General features: G+C 42.2%; 1 protein-coding gene across 1 annotated transcript in view; it reads left to right on the top strand.

The window, feature by feature from the left end:
* The window catches only part of nphs1 (NPHS1 adhesion molecule, nephrin), a gene marked incomplete at its 3' end in the record, with an annotated part of 212,975 nt that overhangs the window by 150,709 nt on the left and 44,824 nt on the right, over positions 1-17,442 (top strand). Inside the window, exons 13-16 of the mRNA XM_084336716.1 lie at positions 3,882-4,054; positions 5,303-5,436; positions 6,040-6,160; positions 16,999-17,120. Coding sequence (XP_084192842.1) covers positions 3,882-4,054; positions 5,303-5,436; positions 6,040-6,160; positions 16,999-17,120 — 550 coding nt within the window. The remainder of the gene's footprint in view (positions 1-3,881; positions 4,055-5,302; positions 5,437-6,039; positions 6,161-16,998; positions 17,121-17,442) is intronic.

Below are 17,442 nucleotides of genomic sequence, written 5' to 3'. Positions count from 1 at the left end.
TGCAGCGTCCCTGGAGCAGTTTTGACGTTCCTTGCCTTTCTCAGGGGCACTAAGGCAGAGATGGTGGGCACTGTGATGTAACACTGACCATCCTTCAGTCACCAGCTCACAGATGAAAAACATCCTCCCGTCAGTGGCGGGTATCAAACCGGCGGCCTTTCTCGGTTACTGGCCAGCCTCTTTACCTCTAAGCCATCGTGCCTCCCTTTTTCTTTTCCTTTTTAAGAAGATTAGATGTATTACGCTTCTATGTAGCATCTATTGTTGACCTGCTATCTCCCCCCAAAAAGGCAAACATTGGCAATGTGGGAGAGGGTTAACCCTTGAGTGTTAATGAGGGTTAACCCTTATCAGGTTTACCATCTCACACACATGAGATCAGAATTCTGGTAACTGGACATTCTAATGTAATAATGTAGAATCAGCTACTGACCACTGACAGTTGTGCAGTTATATAATTACAAAACTGAAATTAATTGAACATACTATATAACCTAGTAGAGGTAACATGGATATATTTCCCCCTCTAAGACTGAGATGTGTTTGCTGCATTTAATTGGACAATTTGTCTCTGTGTTAAATTGGACCATATAACTGTGTACCCAGAGATGGTTTAGTGATTTAAGACCACTGCCTCAGGAAGCCCCTGGGCGCCTGCTGCTCTAGGAATGAACCCTGCTGCCAGAGCCCTCTCTCCCGTGTCTCAACTGCCCACGCTCTTTATTTGTTTTGTTTTGTTTAAAGGAACACGCCAACATTATGGGAAATGCGCTCACCGTCTTCTCTGGGGTCAGACAGGAATATGAATACTGATTTCCCCTCTGTGCATTCAGTATAGGAAGCTTTCCGGGCTAGCTTTCAAGCCTAGCTTAGTGCCAATTAATGGAAGCGGATGCGGATCACTAGCCTACAGTAGCTTAAATTTCCAGGAGAGGTGTTTTTGGCCGACAGCTAGTGGTCTATATCCGCTTCCATTAATTGGGGCTAAGCTAGGCTAGCTTGCAGCTGAACACACAGAGAGAAAATTGTAAAATCTATCTTCTTGTCTGACTCTGGAGAAAGTCGGAAAGTGTTCCTTTAAGATTGAGAATACGGTGGATATAACTTATATTGATGATACAACATTTTAAAAGGAATGTGAGACACATTTTCATGGATTTCCATGGATAGCTCTAGATACATGGACTAACAGATACATGTATTTTTTTATTGTATTTTGTTTACACCAGTCACGTTTTTGTTAACACTGGGAATAGGCCTGTAATTCTGATTGTCAGTGGTTTAACCCTCATGTTGTGTTAGGAATTGGCACCACTGAGGGGCGGTTAGGTGGCGTAGCGGAGATTGCGTTCGTCACCAACCCACAGCAACCCACAGCTCCGGGGTTGTCACCAGCTTGGCTGGCCGTTCACACTAATACAATTGGCTGTATTAGAGGGTGGGAGAAGCTGGCGGGGTGGGTCCGGGTCGTTGTAAACAGCGACTCCTACAGTTCGGTCGGGGCGCCTGCTAAGCGCGGATAGGACCTGAGTGGGATAGTGTGATCCTTCCACACGCTACGTCCTCTCAGGGAGGATCCGCGCTGCCAGGTGAAAAGAAGCGGTTGATTGGCTGGACGTGTGTCGGAGGAAGCACGTGATAGCCTCCACTCTCCCAGATGATCTGACTGTGGGGGGTAAGTGCGCAGCGACCAGGAAGGGATTGGGAATTGGCATACGACTAACATTGGGATGGGAGAAAATCGGAGGAAAATGGAGGGGGAAAAAGATCAATAAAAGAAGAAAAAAAAGGAATTGGCACCACTGACCGTTGTTAGCGGGTCAATGTTGACCCGGGGTCTAACTCAGTCCTGACCACTAAAAAGAAAGGAGTATCACTCAATATAGTTAATACTACATCCTAACTAACATTATATGCATTCATAACCATATAATCCCATTGTAATTTGATTTTATGGCCCCCGAGACACATCATGTCCCTTATTTTTAAGATGAAAATGAGGTTGTTCAATCATAATATACTAAATGTAAAACCCATATATAATAATGTTTTCTGACTATAATAGAACAATATTAGAATATAACTTCTGAAAAAAAGTTTAGTATATTTATTATTATTTTATTTATTTATATTTAGTATTTTTATAGTATAGTTTTACCTTGCCGGGTCAAGAATGACCCTAACACCACAGTCGTACCTTTTTTTCTGCAGATACCTTCAGAATTTTCAAAATGGTGAAACATAGTTTTGCTGTGCTTATTATGTGTTGTGGAGGATATCATAAAGCCTTGTTTTTTTTTTTTTTTTATATCTTTTTCCCCCTCCTTTTTCCTCTGATTTTCTCCCATCCCAATGTTAGTCGTTATGCCAATTCCCAATCCCCTTCCTGGTCGCTGCGCACTTACCCCCCACAGTCGGTCTGGGAGAGTGGAGGCTATCACGTGCTTCCTCCGACACACGTCTAGCCAATCAACCGCTTCTTGTCACCTGGCAGCGCGGATTCTCACTGAGAGGACGTAGCGTGTGGAAGGATCACACTATCCCACTTAGATCCTATCCGTGCTTAGCAGGCGCCCCGACCGAACTGTAGGAGTCGCTGTTTCCAATGACCCGGACCCACCCCGCCAGCTTCTCCCACCCTCTAATACAGCCAATTGTATTAGTGTGAATGGCCAGCCAAGCTGGTGACAACCCCGGAGCTGTGAGCTGGACTCGAACAGGCGAATCCTAGCGTCTCCGGGGTTGGTGACGAACGCAATCTCTGCTACGCCACCTGACCGCCCATAAAGCCTTGTTCTAATCAAATCAACCACATGGTAGTTATTACATATTATAACCTTGAAACGGGTCGCTGGAGACCCTAACACCACATAAGGGTTAAGGAAGTTTCAGGCTCAAAGGCTCAAGGCAACAGTATGGCTCCCCTGGCAGTGTGTGGTCATTCTCGAAGTCAACTTCCTGTCTGTTGTTGCTAGGCAACTGCAGCGTGGGGGAAACACGCCCCCCGGGTACATTGTGTACGGTTCATTTAGTGCAGAAACAGATCGGAAAAGCGGCAAATTAAACACAATCAAGGGTAATTTTCTTCAGTGCATCACAATGCCAAAGAGCTGCTGTGTTACGCTTTGTACTAGTAATAAGTCTAATAACATAATCAAAAATCCAAATTGAAAGTTTTATATAATACCAGTTGAGGCATCACGGATAGCTGGCGGCTATCAAGAGGGCACATGTAGACTCAGAAGGGAGAGTCGATCAAAGCAGACCCTGGCCCCCAAGTCAAATCATACGTATGTCTGCTCTACCCATTTCATAACAGGTGAGAATAAGGAACAAATATGTATATCGTAAATTAAGTTTTATTGGCTGTGAGGCTGTAAACAGCAGAGAAATGTTAGCCGCTAGCTACTTCACCATATAACGTTAGTCCATTCTCTTCAAGTAGCCTACATGCCTTTTTTTTCGCCTTAGAATCACCAGAAAGGCTTTCGAAATAGTGAAATGCCATGTTGGCCTCAATATTTTCAAAACAAATTATATGAAAAGGTTATGAAATGAACAAGAGCACCCAAGTTGCAGCACCGTTCATTGTTACTCAGCTGAAAGAGTTGTACCCTTCCTGATGACTTGTCATACAGAACTTGTAAGTCGTTTTGGATAAAAGCATCAGCTAAATGTAAATGTTAAATATCGGGGACAACATCATTTGACTTATGTTTCTATTTAGGGGCACGTCCGCCTTCTTTCTCAGTAGGCCTATAATGCCCACCTTTAGTCCCCATCTACAGATCAAACTCTTCCATGTGAATACACCCCACATTTACCACGTCAAATACATACCGGATTTGAGGTTTTAACTCCGGATGATATTTGTCTCGTAGGCTGAAGGGGGTAGAACAAGAACCCAAGAGGGCAGAGTTTGGTGGAGTGTCCGTGCGCAGCGCCCTGTCTTTCCCTCTGGCCTCGCAGCATCACGGCCAGAGGGTCACCTGCCAGGCCTACAGCTCTCTGCTGGCAGAGGGGGCCAACACCTTCTACAAACTCAACGTGCTTTGTAAGTAGCCTGTATAGTTGGCCTTCCTCTTTCTTTCTTTCTTTCTTTCTTTCTTTCTTTCTTTCTTTCTTTCTTTCTTTCTTTCTTTCTTTCTTTCTTTCTTTCTTTCTTGGCTGCACATACGTTTTAGAGTGCTACTCAAAGCGCTCTACAATGTTGGTTGGTGCTATGCTGAGAGTGCCAATGGCTCTGCCTGTTGCACTGAACAGGATCTTTCTTTCTTCTGGCTTCCTGTACTTTGCTGCATTGGCATAAAGACGAAAACCTTTTGTGCCTCTTATTTCTCTGCAAAGTATAACGTCTCTAAAACGGGATGAGTGGGTGAACGGGAGACGGTATAATATAATATATAATACATTATATAATATATCTTTTGAAGTCATAAGGATAATCTATGACGGTGCACAGTGTGTAGACAGACCTGTATTAGGGCTGGCCGATTAATCAAGTTTTAATTAAAATGTTGGCTTCCCTACGATCATGAAAACAAGATCATCGAGATCAACCCGATTATTGTGCTGCATGCCACGGTGCTCTCATTTTGTCATAATGTTCTCAAATCAATGAGTAATCGTGTTTAATAACCGTGATCGGTGATCATAGTGATCAGGATTTTCGCCATAATCGAGCAGCCCTAACCTGTATCCATCTACACAGTATGTGTGTATTCACGTATGTGTGTATGTTCACCTGTGTGCGTGTGCGTGTGCGTGTGCGTGTGTGTATGTGTGTGTGTGTGTGTGTGTGTGTGTGTGTGTGTGTGTGTGTGTGCACTTGTGTATTTCTTGCCAGAGCCCTTTGTTGTGCTCCGTGGCTCTGTTGCACTAATTGTGCGTTTGCTTTGCTCTGCAGCCACGTTTGCCTTTGATGGTGTTTCACAGATGGCAGCCAGCCACCGCCTCAAAGCCTGGCGCTGTGTGTGAGCATGAAGGAATGTCACTGTTTGTTTGTAACGCCTGCAGTTGGACAACGGTACTGTCACTCTGCGTTTTACCGCTCGTCCCTCTCCCTCTTCCCCCGCTCGCCGCGTTTGCCACGTGAAGTCGGTCTCGATCTGGAGTCACCGGTGGGGGGATGCCGACTTTCCACGGGTCTGACTCTGCGTTTTGTGTCTCCGCTTTCATGCTCGACGTGGTTTTTTCTTTGTGTCTGTGTGTTTGTTTCTCTCTCGCCGTTTGTTCCGTGTGCCCGTGTTTATACCTGTCCCTGTGCCTCTGCTTCATGTAAACCCTGCACGCCGCATGACAGACGCACCGGAGTTCGGCGCCAGCCAGCCCGAGCGGGTCCAGGTCACCGAGGACGACGCGGCCGCCATCCCGCTGCTGGTCTCGGCCAATCCCGAGGAGATCTCCTGCACTTGGCTCCATCGCAGGGAGAAGCTGGTCAAAGGTGATCCCCGGGCTCTGTGATGGCTCTATACAGCCGGGGTCCAAATCCAGCTGAGCCAGCGAATACACTACGCGCCAGGCTCCGCCATTCGGGGGTCTGAATAAAACATGTCAAGTTGGCCGGCACGGGAGGCTGCCAGATGTGATTCTCATTATGGCTGTAATGTATGCAGTCTAAATGAGGACTGCTGTCTCTGTGAATACAACATGACCATCCCACCGCCTGGCTTGTCTTCCCTGTCACTATCATCAGGGCCCTACACTGTAACTACACCTCCATCCAACACCGTAACACACCATAAACCCGGCCCCCACCCTCCCAGCGTGGAAACCCAACTAATAAATGCTGAGTGCGGTGCTATAGAAGGTATCCCACACATTGCCTATTGTTGGCTTAGTGTTGGAGCCCGGCCAGGCCAATCAATAATGCAGGATTAGATGTCACTTAGAGACAAGTGGCCAGAGGACATGTGGTTGATGTGTGTATAATGAATACTTAAGTTACCATTTTACCAATGTGTGTGGTTTGTGTGCACGTGCGTGTGTGTGTTTGTGTGTCTGTGTGCATGTGTACAAGAGAGGGATCCGCGCTACCAGTGGTCTGAAGATTTGTCGTTGGAGATTTTGAATGTGACGAGGAGGGATGCTGGTGTTTACGCGGTGGAGTGCTCCAACGAGGAGGGGTCCAACCGCATCTCCATCACCCTGGACGTCCAGTGTGAGCATCTGCACCCACAGCATGAAGTACAGCAGATGAGCCATAACTCAATTAACACAGTATACCATTCTTTAGTTTACACGACACATGTCCACACACACACACACACACACACACACACACACACACACACACACACACACACACACACACACACACACACACACACACACACACACACACATGTACTGTACCATGAACCCACCCCCCCCTCCCATCGCATCGCTCTGCCCACACACACACACACACACACACACACACACACACACACACACACACACACACACACACACACACACACACACACACACACACACACACACACACACACACACACACACACACACACACACACACACACACACACACACACACACACACACACACACACACACACACACACACACACCATGCATGACCCCCCATCACATTGCTCCCCCCTCCTCACACACACACACACATACACAAATATACACACACACACACTCATACACACACGTACCATGCATGAACCCCCCCCCCCCCCCATCACATTGCTCCCCCCTCCTCACACACACACACACACACACACACACTGTACACACACTGCGCACACACACTGTACACAATGCATTTGGGGCCACGCCCCTGTCAACCTGCCCACTGTCATTAAGCCCCCACACATGGCCCTGCACGTCCAGCAGCGCCCCAGGCCCAGCCTGCAGCCCCCGGCCCAGCCTGCAGCCCCCGGCCCAGCCTGCAGCCCCCGGCCCAGCCTGCAGCCCCCGGCCCAGCCTGCAGCCCCCGGCCCGCTGGTCTCTCCGCTGATGATTTAATAATAACACTGTGGAGAATCTAGGTCTGCCTGTTCCACCGGAGCGCACGGTACGAGCCTAATGCACCGCCGCCGCCTCCACCCGATCGGACCTGACAGTTGTAGGTATTCATAATGTATGGAGGATCGTAATAGGTTTTGCGGGCCCGGCAGTGTAACCCACTTAACCATGTCGTTCCTGGTTAAAAGGCAGACAGTGGCGGATCCCGTCGAGGACCTGCATGTATTGCCTCTCCGCGGCGTCTCTCCCACCGCTGGGCCGCGTGTAGGAACACGAGGGAAGACAAGCAGCCGCTAATGGTTGTAAGAACACGATACCTGCTGGAAGGACGCAGGGTCTCTCTGAGGCGGAGGGATTTTGACAAGCGGGAAGGGGAGGGGATGCGGCCCCCTGTAACCAGGACATATGCATAGTGACAGAGGGATGAAGAGAGTCGGGACGGGAGGCGGTTGTAGCCAGGCTGCCTTTGGATGCTGCCTGTTGAAACTATGCGTGGCTTCTCTGCACCACCATATTTAATTATTCTGCTAAACCTAGACCTGTTTCAGGGATACTTCCTCTGGAAATTAGTGGTCACATGAGCACAATACACTAAATAATTTGAAAACACGATGGCCGCCATCACAACCACACGCTTCTATGGTGAGTCCCAGACAGAACCCAGATAGCAAAAAATTAGTGAATCAACGTTGAAATAGGGTTCAGCAGAAATATTGAATCTATGTTGAAGCCTGACATCTAAATTATATAGATCGTTGTCTATGACCCTAACGTTGAATCAACGTTAGGTGTCAACCATAGCTGATACTATATCAATGTTGATTCAACCATCATCTAAATGGTAATATACATGCACATTTTAGTTGATTTTATATTGAATCAATGTTAGACATCAATGTTTATTCAACCATAATCTAAATGGTAATCTACATGCACATTTTAGTTGATTTTATATTGAATCAATGTTAGACATCAATGTTTATTCAACCATAATCTAAATCAGACCTGGGCATTGTACGGCCCGCGGGCCGCATCCGGCCCGCGGGATGATTCTGACCGGCCCGCGAAAGATTACATGATAATAAAAAAAAATTAAAAAAAAATTAAAAAAAATATTTTTTTTAATATTTTTTTTTTTTTTTTTTTTTAGCTTTTTTTTTCATGTCAACGTTCACACGCACAATATACGCTTAGGAGACATGCTCAGAAGATGTTGGTTCTCTTTGGATCCACCTACATATGTGAACAGACATTCTCAGTCATGACATTTACCAAGTCCAGGTACAGATCCTCTCTCACTGATGAACATCTGGCAGCTTTGCTTCGCATCTCCACCTCAGACATGCAACCTGACTTTGATGGACTTGTTAAAGCTCAACAGAGACTGGATTTCTCACACTGAATGAAACAAAAAAGAACTGAAGAACACTAAAATGTGGAAATATAACAAGTGAAATGGGACACTTGATATTTTTTTTTCTTAAATGTTTAATATAGGCATGTAAAGTAAAAAAGGCTACAAAACGGGGACACTTTTCTTTACACAGTTCAGTGACATGTCTTGTTTATTTTTGCTATAAGATGATGTGATGTCTTTAGAAAGCTAAGAAAATCCTTGTTTCAATAGAAACAATAGAAACTCGTTATTCATGTTTCACATTTAGTTTATAATTTTGGAAATAAATTCTATTTGAATAAATTATATTTTTGAAAGCTAACCTCACCTTTTAATTGCCAAATAATAACATACACTCTTACCAGGGGGCAAAACAATGCCATTTACTGCTTTTTATATAGAAATAAAATGTATATTATGCATAATTGAGTTTGGAATTTTGGCCCGGCCCCCCAACATATTTTCAGTTGCTCATTCGGCCCCCCGGGAAAAATAATTGCCCACCCCTGATCTAAATGGTACTCTACTTGTACATTTGTAACTTGTACATCTACTTGTAACTTGTAAAGTTAAGGAATCAATACTGATTAATGTACATTTTACATTAAAATATTGCTGCTGATATGTATACATCATAACATTACATGTTTTTGTCCTGCTGTTAAACACACTATTGTTAAATAAATAATAATAAAATTCTTATATGACCATATTTCCAAAAATGTGTGAACAAAAATGACAACATGGCTTTTAAAATGAAAATTTATTTTTTTCTAGGGTATCAGAACTTCCAGTGACTAAAACTTTACAAAAAACAAATAACAGACCTTATAACAGGCTTTCATTAACAATATAGCCACTGCCAGAATAGTGACACACATATTGTGTGTGGTGAGCACACGCATTCATGCACAACGAAGACAAGATTGCAATCATTTTAACTATAAATGTATGAGCTCAAAGTATGAGCTCACTACTGACTGAAATGTCCAACAAAAAGCATCAATTGTCAAATAATATTGATCACATTAACTAGACTAGATGTTTGAGGAAATTAGAAAGGGAACAACAACTTAACCCTTGTGTCTGATCAGATTCGTATTTGTTTGATAACTTTGCAGTGATGAGCCAACATAATATGTGGCATAATCTTTTAATTATCTTGTATTTTTTTTTTTACTCTTCATAAATTGTTTATTCCACTTCAGCCCGATCATAACCACCACATATTCTTTTTTTTGTCATATTTAACAACTCTTTTCAGAAAAGTGGGAGTATTTCATTACAAAAATTATATAAAAAATGGTTATGATCAGGGCTGAAGTTGAATAAAATATTTATGGAAAAGAAAGTGGGAAATTATTTCAACATAATCTTTTTATGGAGTTTTTCAATTTAGTCCCCTAATAAGAGTATAATACTTTAGTTTTCAGACACAAGGGTTAAATATAAACAATGGCATAGGATTTGAATTTAAACACAGTGGAGCTTAGATGATCTACAGTTGTCCACGACTTATCCTCCAAGGCATCTGCTATATAATAATCTTCAGATTTACTTAAGTGTTATTAGTAGGTTAACTGTACCGAAAATAATACCGAACCGTGTCTTCAAAACCGAGGTACGTACCGAACCGTGGATTTTGTGTACCGTTACACCCCTAATGTTTCTATAACTCTCTCCCATATAACTCTCTCCCATACCCTTAACACCAACCGCTGAAGTGCCCTTGAGCAAGGCACTAAACCCCCAACTGCTCCAGTGGAGTTGCTCAGTGGCCAACAGTGTCAGACTGTGGTTGTACTGGGGCCTAACAAAATTAATAGTTGGTTTCAGGTTGGTTGTCAGTTTGGCCATGGGTAGGTAGGGAATTTATTTTATTTTATTTTTTTATTTTATTCTTTCCCACGGCGACTATGGATAGGGAATTTCTTTATTTAATTAAAATGTTCACAACAACATGGATGCATGTACTCTGCCAGCATGTTTAATATCCATAATACTAAATGTTTGACTAAGATTTCTATGAAACTTTATTAAAAAGGTTTATTTTTTTTTTTTTTTCATAATTTTTTCTAAAAACTCATAAAATATATTGGGTCGCACCTAAATCGGCAGGGTCGGTCGGCAACCTGAAACCAACTATTAATTTTGTTAGGCCTGGGCAGCTCCCAGGTGTGAATGGAACTCTGTGAATGTGAAGCAGGGCGTAGCTGAAAAAGAGCATCTGTGCTCAGCGAACCTACCCTGGGTAAATAAAGGTTAAAATTAAAAATAAAAAAAATAAACACTGCAAGAACAGGCTGAAGCATAAGTCATTCAAGTAGATGCCGTCCATGGAAGAACAGTGTCCAGGGTAATTCCTTGTACTGTATGAACCAGGGAAACAGTGTGCTGGGGTACCCCAAGTTTGACTCTGGTTCGCTTGACAATTAAGTTTGGGTCACTTCGGTTCCAAGAACAGGCTGAAGCAGCATATTCAAGTAGATGCCGTCCATGGAAGAACAGTGTCCATCAGGGTAATTCCTTGTACTGTATGAACCAGGGAAACAGTGTGTGCTGTGCTGTGCTGGGGTAGCTGTGCTGTGCTGGGGTACCCTAAGTTTGACTCTGGTTCGCTTGACAATTAAGTTTGGGTCACTTCGGTTCCAAGAACAGGCTGAAGCAGCATAAGTCATTCAAGTAGATGCCAGGGTAATTCCTTGTACTGTATGAACCAGGGAAACAGTGTGTGTGTGCTGTGCTGTGCTGGGGTACCCTAAGTTTGACTCTGGTTCGCTTGACTTAAGTTTGGGTCACTTCGGTTCCTTGAGATGCCTCCCTCCCGGTCTGGCGCATAACGAAGCCACTTCTTGACAGTTTCGCTGTAGTCCTGGTCGGTCAGCTTGGGGTAAAACTGTCGAGCAGCAGCTGATAGACACAAAAATAAAAAAGGGAGGAAGAGAGGTGGGTGAGATGATGTACGATGATAAGAGCACCCGGCCCTCACTTCACACGAGTGCGATTTTTTTTAATCACTCAATTACTCACTCTGTAGGTCTACAGTAACAAGCTACAGTCAGCATCCAGTTAGACTGGACAGGAAAGAGAATTAAGCAATCGCCTAGCCTGACACCATCTAGGCAATACAATGTGTATCCATGCACCTCTAAAGCTCAATTACGTTGTCCATTTCTTATAGGTTGCACTTTCATCACTTTATTCCAACATAACACTTTTTTTTAAAGTTTTTGCAACAGCATAATTATATTCTGAATCACCAGCATCACCAGCATCACCACCTCACTACCTAAACTTAACCTATGAAGTAGTTTGCAGGGGAGGAAGCTCACCAAACATGCAGGCTTGTAGTGTGGTGTGCTTGAATGGCTTCTTGCTTTCTGAACAACGCTTGTCTTTCTTTCCAGCCCAGTTGAACCCACTGGCCAGGGCGTTGGTCATAGCAGTTTTCAACATCAGTCTGATCAGGTTCTCTGAATTGGTGCCTCCTACCAAAGCCAGGCGAGAAATCTAAATCAGAGAGAAGAAAATGAAGGCCCTGCGTTAGAAACAGCATAACGTTTATTTTATGAACACAGAGCAACCAACTTGTTTATACACACACTTTATGCATGCACTGATATTCCAGCCCATGCCAGTCATTAGGTTTAACCACATTAACCCTCCTGTCCATATGTAAACGGTATATTTGAACAATTTCAAAACGTTTCATAAATAGCAGATATACAAGCTCTAACACGTTTTGAACTAGAAAGTGCTAAACACATTTTTCCCCTGAACAAGACCACACTGAAACGATCTACATTTGATAAATGAATGCAGTTCAATAAATTACCATCTTTTGACGGACTGATTGCTCCATCAGTAATGATTCTGTCTCATTGAAGTCTTGTTCACTGGCGATTGGCAGCTGGAAGGGGAGCATAGTGGTTGTGGTGGCCACGCCGTGTCCCCTGGTCCCACCAGATATGTTGCCCTCAGCCAACTCGGTCTTGATGAACTGCACATCTCTCGATAGATCCTTCACCACGACAAGTAATTCAGCCAGCATTGAATTATTCTTCTGGATGGTAAGGTCTTCAGAAGAAGAGTTAAAATCATTAAGTGAGAAATAAAAATAAGCAGCAAATCACACGAGGAATTACACCATGTCCAATAGACTTGCCTTTCATAAGCTGCCCATCATCGCCGGCCATCTGTCTACGCTGTGAAACACCAGATGGGGTGTTGTAGTTCTCTAAAGAGTGATGGTTTGTCCTTGAATTAGCAGCAACAATTAACTTATAATCAGTGAGGATAGCCTGCTCTGTCTCTCTCAGTAATTTGTTGACTCTACGTCTTTTAGCCCGAGAATAAGATGACATAGTGATGAGGTGCTGTAGTCAATGTAATGGTACATAAATTGTGGTATTTACTTGGCTAGAACAGGTCTTTGCTTCAATTGCTGCAACGTGCGGCTTCTTGAAACTGGTACGTGATTCTGGAAAAAGAAAGAAAAAAGGGGGGAGGGTCCTGATTAATGTGCTGCATTGCAATGTGCAGGGTGAAACACTTGCATAATTCTACATTTTGATCAATATCAAGAGAGTCCATTATTATATTATTGTTATATTGTTCATTAGAAAATACCATGCATATAACCAAATGTCTAACTATATAGTCAATGTAATGGTACATAAATTGTGCTATTTACTTGGCTAGAACAGGTCTTTGCTTCAATTGCTGCAACGTGCGGCTTCTTGAAACTGGTACGTGATTCTGGAAAAAGAAAGAAAAAAGGGGGGAGGGTCCTGATTAAAGGGGAACTATTTTACTATTTCTTTCACTATTTGGGCACTTTTACACAATTCCTGTGAGTCTATGGAACACCTCTGTAATATATATATTTTTTGTATTCATTGTTTTGTATTTCTAATCAAGTCCTCAAAAACAGCATTTTTCTACCTCAAGATTTCGAGCTGTTTTGAGCCTGGGCTCCTAAACCACTGTGCATCGTCGTGTTCCCCTGCACATTAACATGCAGCAGTGACTATATGACATCACATATAGGCACATTTTCAAACGACTCAGTTCAGTGAGGGTGAATATTGTGAGAGGAGAATTGGAAGAATGCGCCAATATGAGAATTTTGAGACATAGATCATATTAATATAAGTTCACATAGCTAGGAAACAATGCTAAACACTCAAAAAGGCCATTTATAAGATAGTTCCCCTTTAATGTGCTGCATTGCAATGTGCAGGGTGAAAAGCTTGCATAATTCTACATTTTGATCAATATCAAGAGAGTCCATTATTATATTATTGTTATATTGTTCATTAGAAAATACCATGCATATAACCAAACTTCTAACTATATAGTCAATGTAATGGTACATAAATTGTGGTATTTACTTGGCTAGAACAGGTCTTTGCTTCAATTGCTGCAACGTGCGGCTTCTTGAAACTGGTACGTGATTCTGGAAAAAGAAAGAAAAAAGGGGGGAGACATAAATGTCATCATGTGTATGTCATAAATGTCACTATGAATTGAAAATGGGGGACCCTGATGTAAACGAGACAAAAACATCTTTCTCTGGTCTGCATCCCCTTAACAATTGTGTGTATTGAGCCATACTGTATTGTACCCCTTCTGCAATCTGTTAAATAAAGTTTTCATTCATTCATTCAACATTAGCAGGACCAGTGGCACGCCAAACAGCCTGCAAACTACCTGGCGTTCTATCGCCATGCTCTAAGACAAACTCTAACCTTAACCAACTTCGAAAGAGTGCCTAAGCTTAAAGGGGAGATGAAGCATATAGCGATATAAACATAGTCATAGCATCAAATTAGTATTTAGATAAGCCACAGAAAAAAATTACGTTATAAAAATAAGCAATAGACACAATATTTCTGACAATGTGAATACATTCCCTGAGGTCCATAGATGTCCCTAGATACCAATAATATGCAAATGGTCTTTCGATTTTGATTACTATTATTTCATGTGAAATATTGCTATGTTATTGTGAGATTACAAAATCTGATGTGATATTACAGAGGATTTTGATTACAGCATTTTATTGTGAAATAATAATTAAATTATGTGAAATCAAAGGATACTGTATGAATGTCACTGTAATATGACACTCATAACAGAATTAGTTATCAATAACCTACCTGTATAAATGTTAAAAGTTGTTGCAAATATGCTTTCCCCTCATAAATATACCACTATACATTAATTTCTTATATTAGTTTTAAAATGACCATTTAACAGTTTAACCTGTTCCACCCCAGGTGAAAATCAGTAAAAATGTATACCTAGGTAAATGGAATATTGCTCCACTTCTACAAGGGCTATTTGCATATTCTTGGTATCTAGGAACATCTATGGACCTCAATGAATGTATTCTCAGTGTCAGAAATATTGTGTCTATTACTAGGCTTGCTTAAATTCTGATGAAACAAAGGAAAATATGAATTATGATTTTTCTTTTCATCTTTGACAGTGAATAAAACCATGATAATAATGACCAAACTTAAAAAACTGCCACTGAGCTCATTCAGTACCCTCTTGAGATCATGTGTACAAAAGATCTAAGGACATTAATAAAGGGAATATGATCAAATTGAAGGTTTTGTATATACAGTACTGAATTCTCCCATCCGGACCAATGCAATTTGAAATATTATTATAGAATATAGAATATATGCTTATACATTACCTTATTATAGCCAATTCGCACATTTATATATATATACATATAGTATCTTTCAAATGGCCGAGTTCAATTTGGATATAGTATCACCAAGCGTGCATAATATTAATAACATATACTGATATTTAATGTAATCGACTGTACTTTTTTATTTCTCCCACAGTGTAATCATTTTGTAACTAATTTCAGATCTAATTATTCCTACATGATTACAATAGTGTGGAGAAACTGACTGCGTTTCAATATTTGTCAAAAACGTTACCTTTTGTAGCTTATTATCGCGAATCATAACAATTATTGATATGTTTCATTCAGAACGCCGAACTTTGAACGACCATAGCGGACCACAGGAAGTGTAGTTTGGTGAAATTTCAACACTGGCAGATAGCTAGCGAGGTCCTCTTGAAAATGGCCGCAAAAAGATTCCAATTCTGATCGTTCAACATTTTCATTTCCGCTTCCGGGTCAAAAACGCGAGTTGAAAAAATAACTTAAAATGATATAAACTCACTTTTAACCTATTGCTAAACTAACGTTTTACATTCTACATGTATTTGTGACATAGTAGTGATAATAATACTTGAAAACGTTTGATTTTAAAAACGTTAATTCAATGTTGCCAGGTATCAACGTTAGCTCCCGGAACGATAGCCAGTTAGTTAGCACCAGCCAGGTATCAACGTTAGCTCCCGGAACGATAGCCAGTTAGCCGGGAGCTAACGTTGATACCTGGCTGGTCTGGCTGACTGGCTATCGTTCCGGGAGCTAACGTTGATACCTGGCTGGTGCTAACTAACTGGCTATCGTTCCGGGAGCTAACGTTGATACCTGGCCTCTTATATTCTTATATGCAACAGGTGGATATCACTAAACACCAAAATCAAGAAACATTATAGCTAACTGCTAACGCTACTAGCTAAATTAGCTTCAGCTAGCAGGGCATGCATAACGGTTAATATAATATTCTCTACCATGTAAAAACGAACACGGCACTACTCCACTGGCGTTTGCAATCGAAAGCATACATACAACATACAACATACAACATAATCGACATTATTGCCATGCAGTACTCACCATGCAGAGAGACAATGGAGACATGAGGTAGCTAGCTGCCAGTAAGCTGCCGCACAGGTGCATTCTGGGAGGCGGGGCACAAGTGCAGTGCAGTCTGGGTGATGAGACAATGACGACAGCATACGTTGAGCAGCAGCCATACGTTGATTCAACATTTATTAGATATTGGCATTTCAATCATTAAAATGCAACCACAAAACAATATTGATTCAATGATATGTTTTCAACATTAGTCAATCGCTTTAGCGGTTAATGGGTGATTCAACATCAATCGTCGACCTTAACCAAAAATCAAGCATTGTGACCATAAATCAACATTGAATTAACACCTTTTGCTATCTGGGAAAAGAAGACGTGGTACAAATAAAAATGATTGTATGGTTGAAACTTCTACATTGCTGCTAAACTTGAAGTCGGCATGTGAGGACATTGGGTTTAGTTATGAACGTTAGCTTGACGCTGATGATCTGGACGCACTATATGAGGATGATGGGACTTTGTTCATGCAAATTTTACTTGGGTAAAAGTAAGGAAACAGCTTCAGAGTATAATAATAGCTTCTTCTGGGTCATACAGTATGACCCTCCCACCGGTCGGCAAAGTGTCCGGACCGCTCCAAAAACATATAGTGAGGTTAACGAACGGTTAAGTGTATTTCAAACACCTCAATGTCCAATTTAAGGGTGATGAATGAGGTGAAAACAAAAAGGAGTTCAGCGATAATTATAAAAATACAACACTCCTGTGTAATGACTCGGCAAATGGCAGATCCCCAAGGTTTTGTTATGTTAACCTTTGAGTCTGCACGGCTCCATTTGTTTTGTCGTGTCCCTCTCCCTTCCTGCAGACGCGCCGAGTGTGATGGCAGAGAGAGACCCTGTTCACGTGGACACGGGGGAGACGGCGGACCTGATATGCGTGGCAGATGCCAACCCTGTTGTACCTGGCATGTTCTCCTGGAAATGGCTGGTGAGAGCTGCAGGGACACACGGTCTCATCAGAAAACGTAAATAAAGTACTAATCTCGACCACAGGAAAAAAGGTACATAATGTACTTTATGTTATAGTCATACGTAATATATTTACTTTTTGTATCTGCGAAGGTAACAAAAGAAACGGGTCAAAACAGTGGTATAATTTCAGTCTCAAACTGCTATGAGTCTTGATTTAAGGTCCCCAAGGTCGACCGCTACAGGGAGAATCTGATAAACTGTAAGATTGCAGTGCACTTTTAGAAGTTACTTTGGTGGATAAAATAGAGGCTCTGGAGTCAAGCGATGTCTCATCTCCC

The sequence above is a fragment of the Notolepis coatsorum genome (assembly GCF_963971535.1).
Source record: "Notolepis coatsorum genome assembly, chromosome: 19".
Classification (NCBI taxonomy): Eukaryota; Metazoa; Chordata; class Actinopteri; order Aulopiformes; family Paralepididae; genus Notolepis; species Notolepis coatsorum.
Note: the sequence above shows the minus strand (reverse complement) of the source record. Positions and strands in the feature narration are given on the sequence as shown.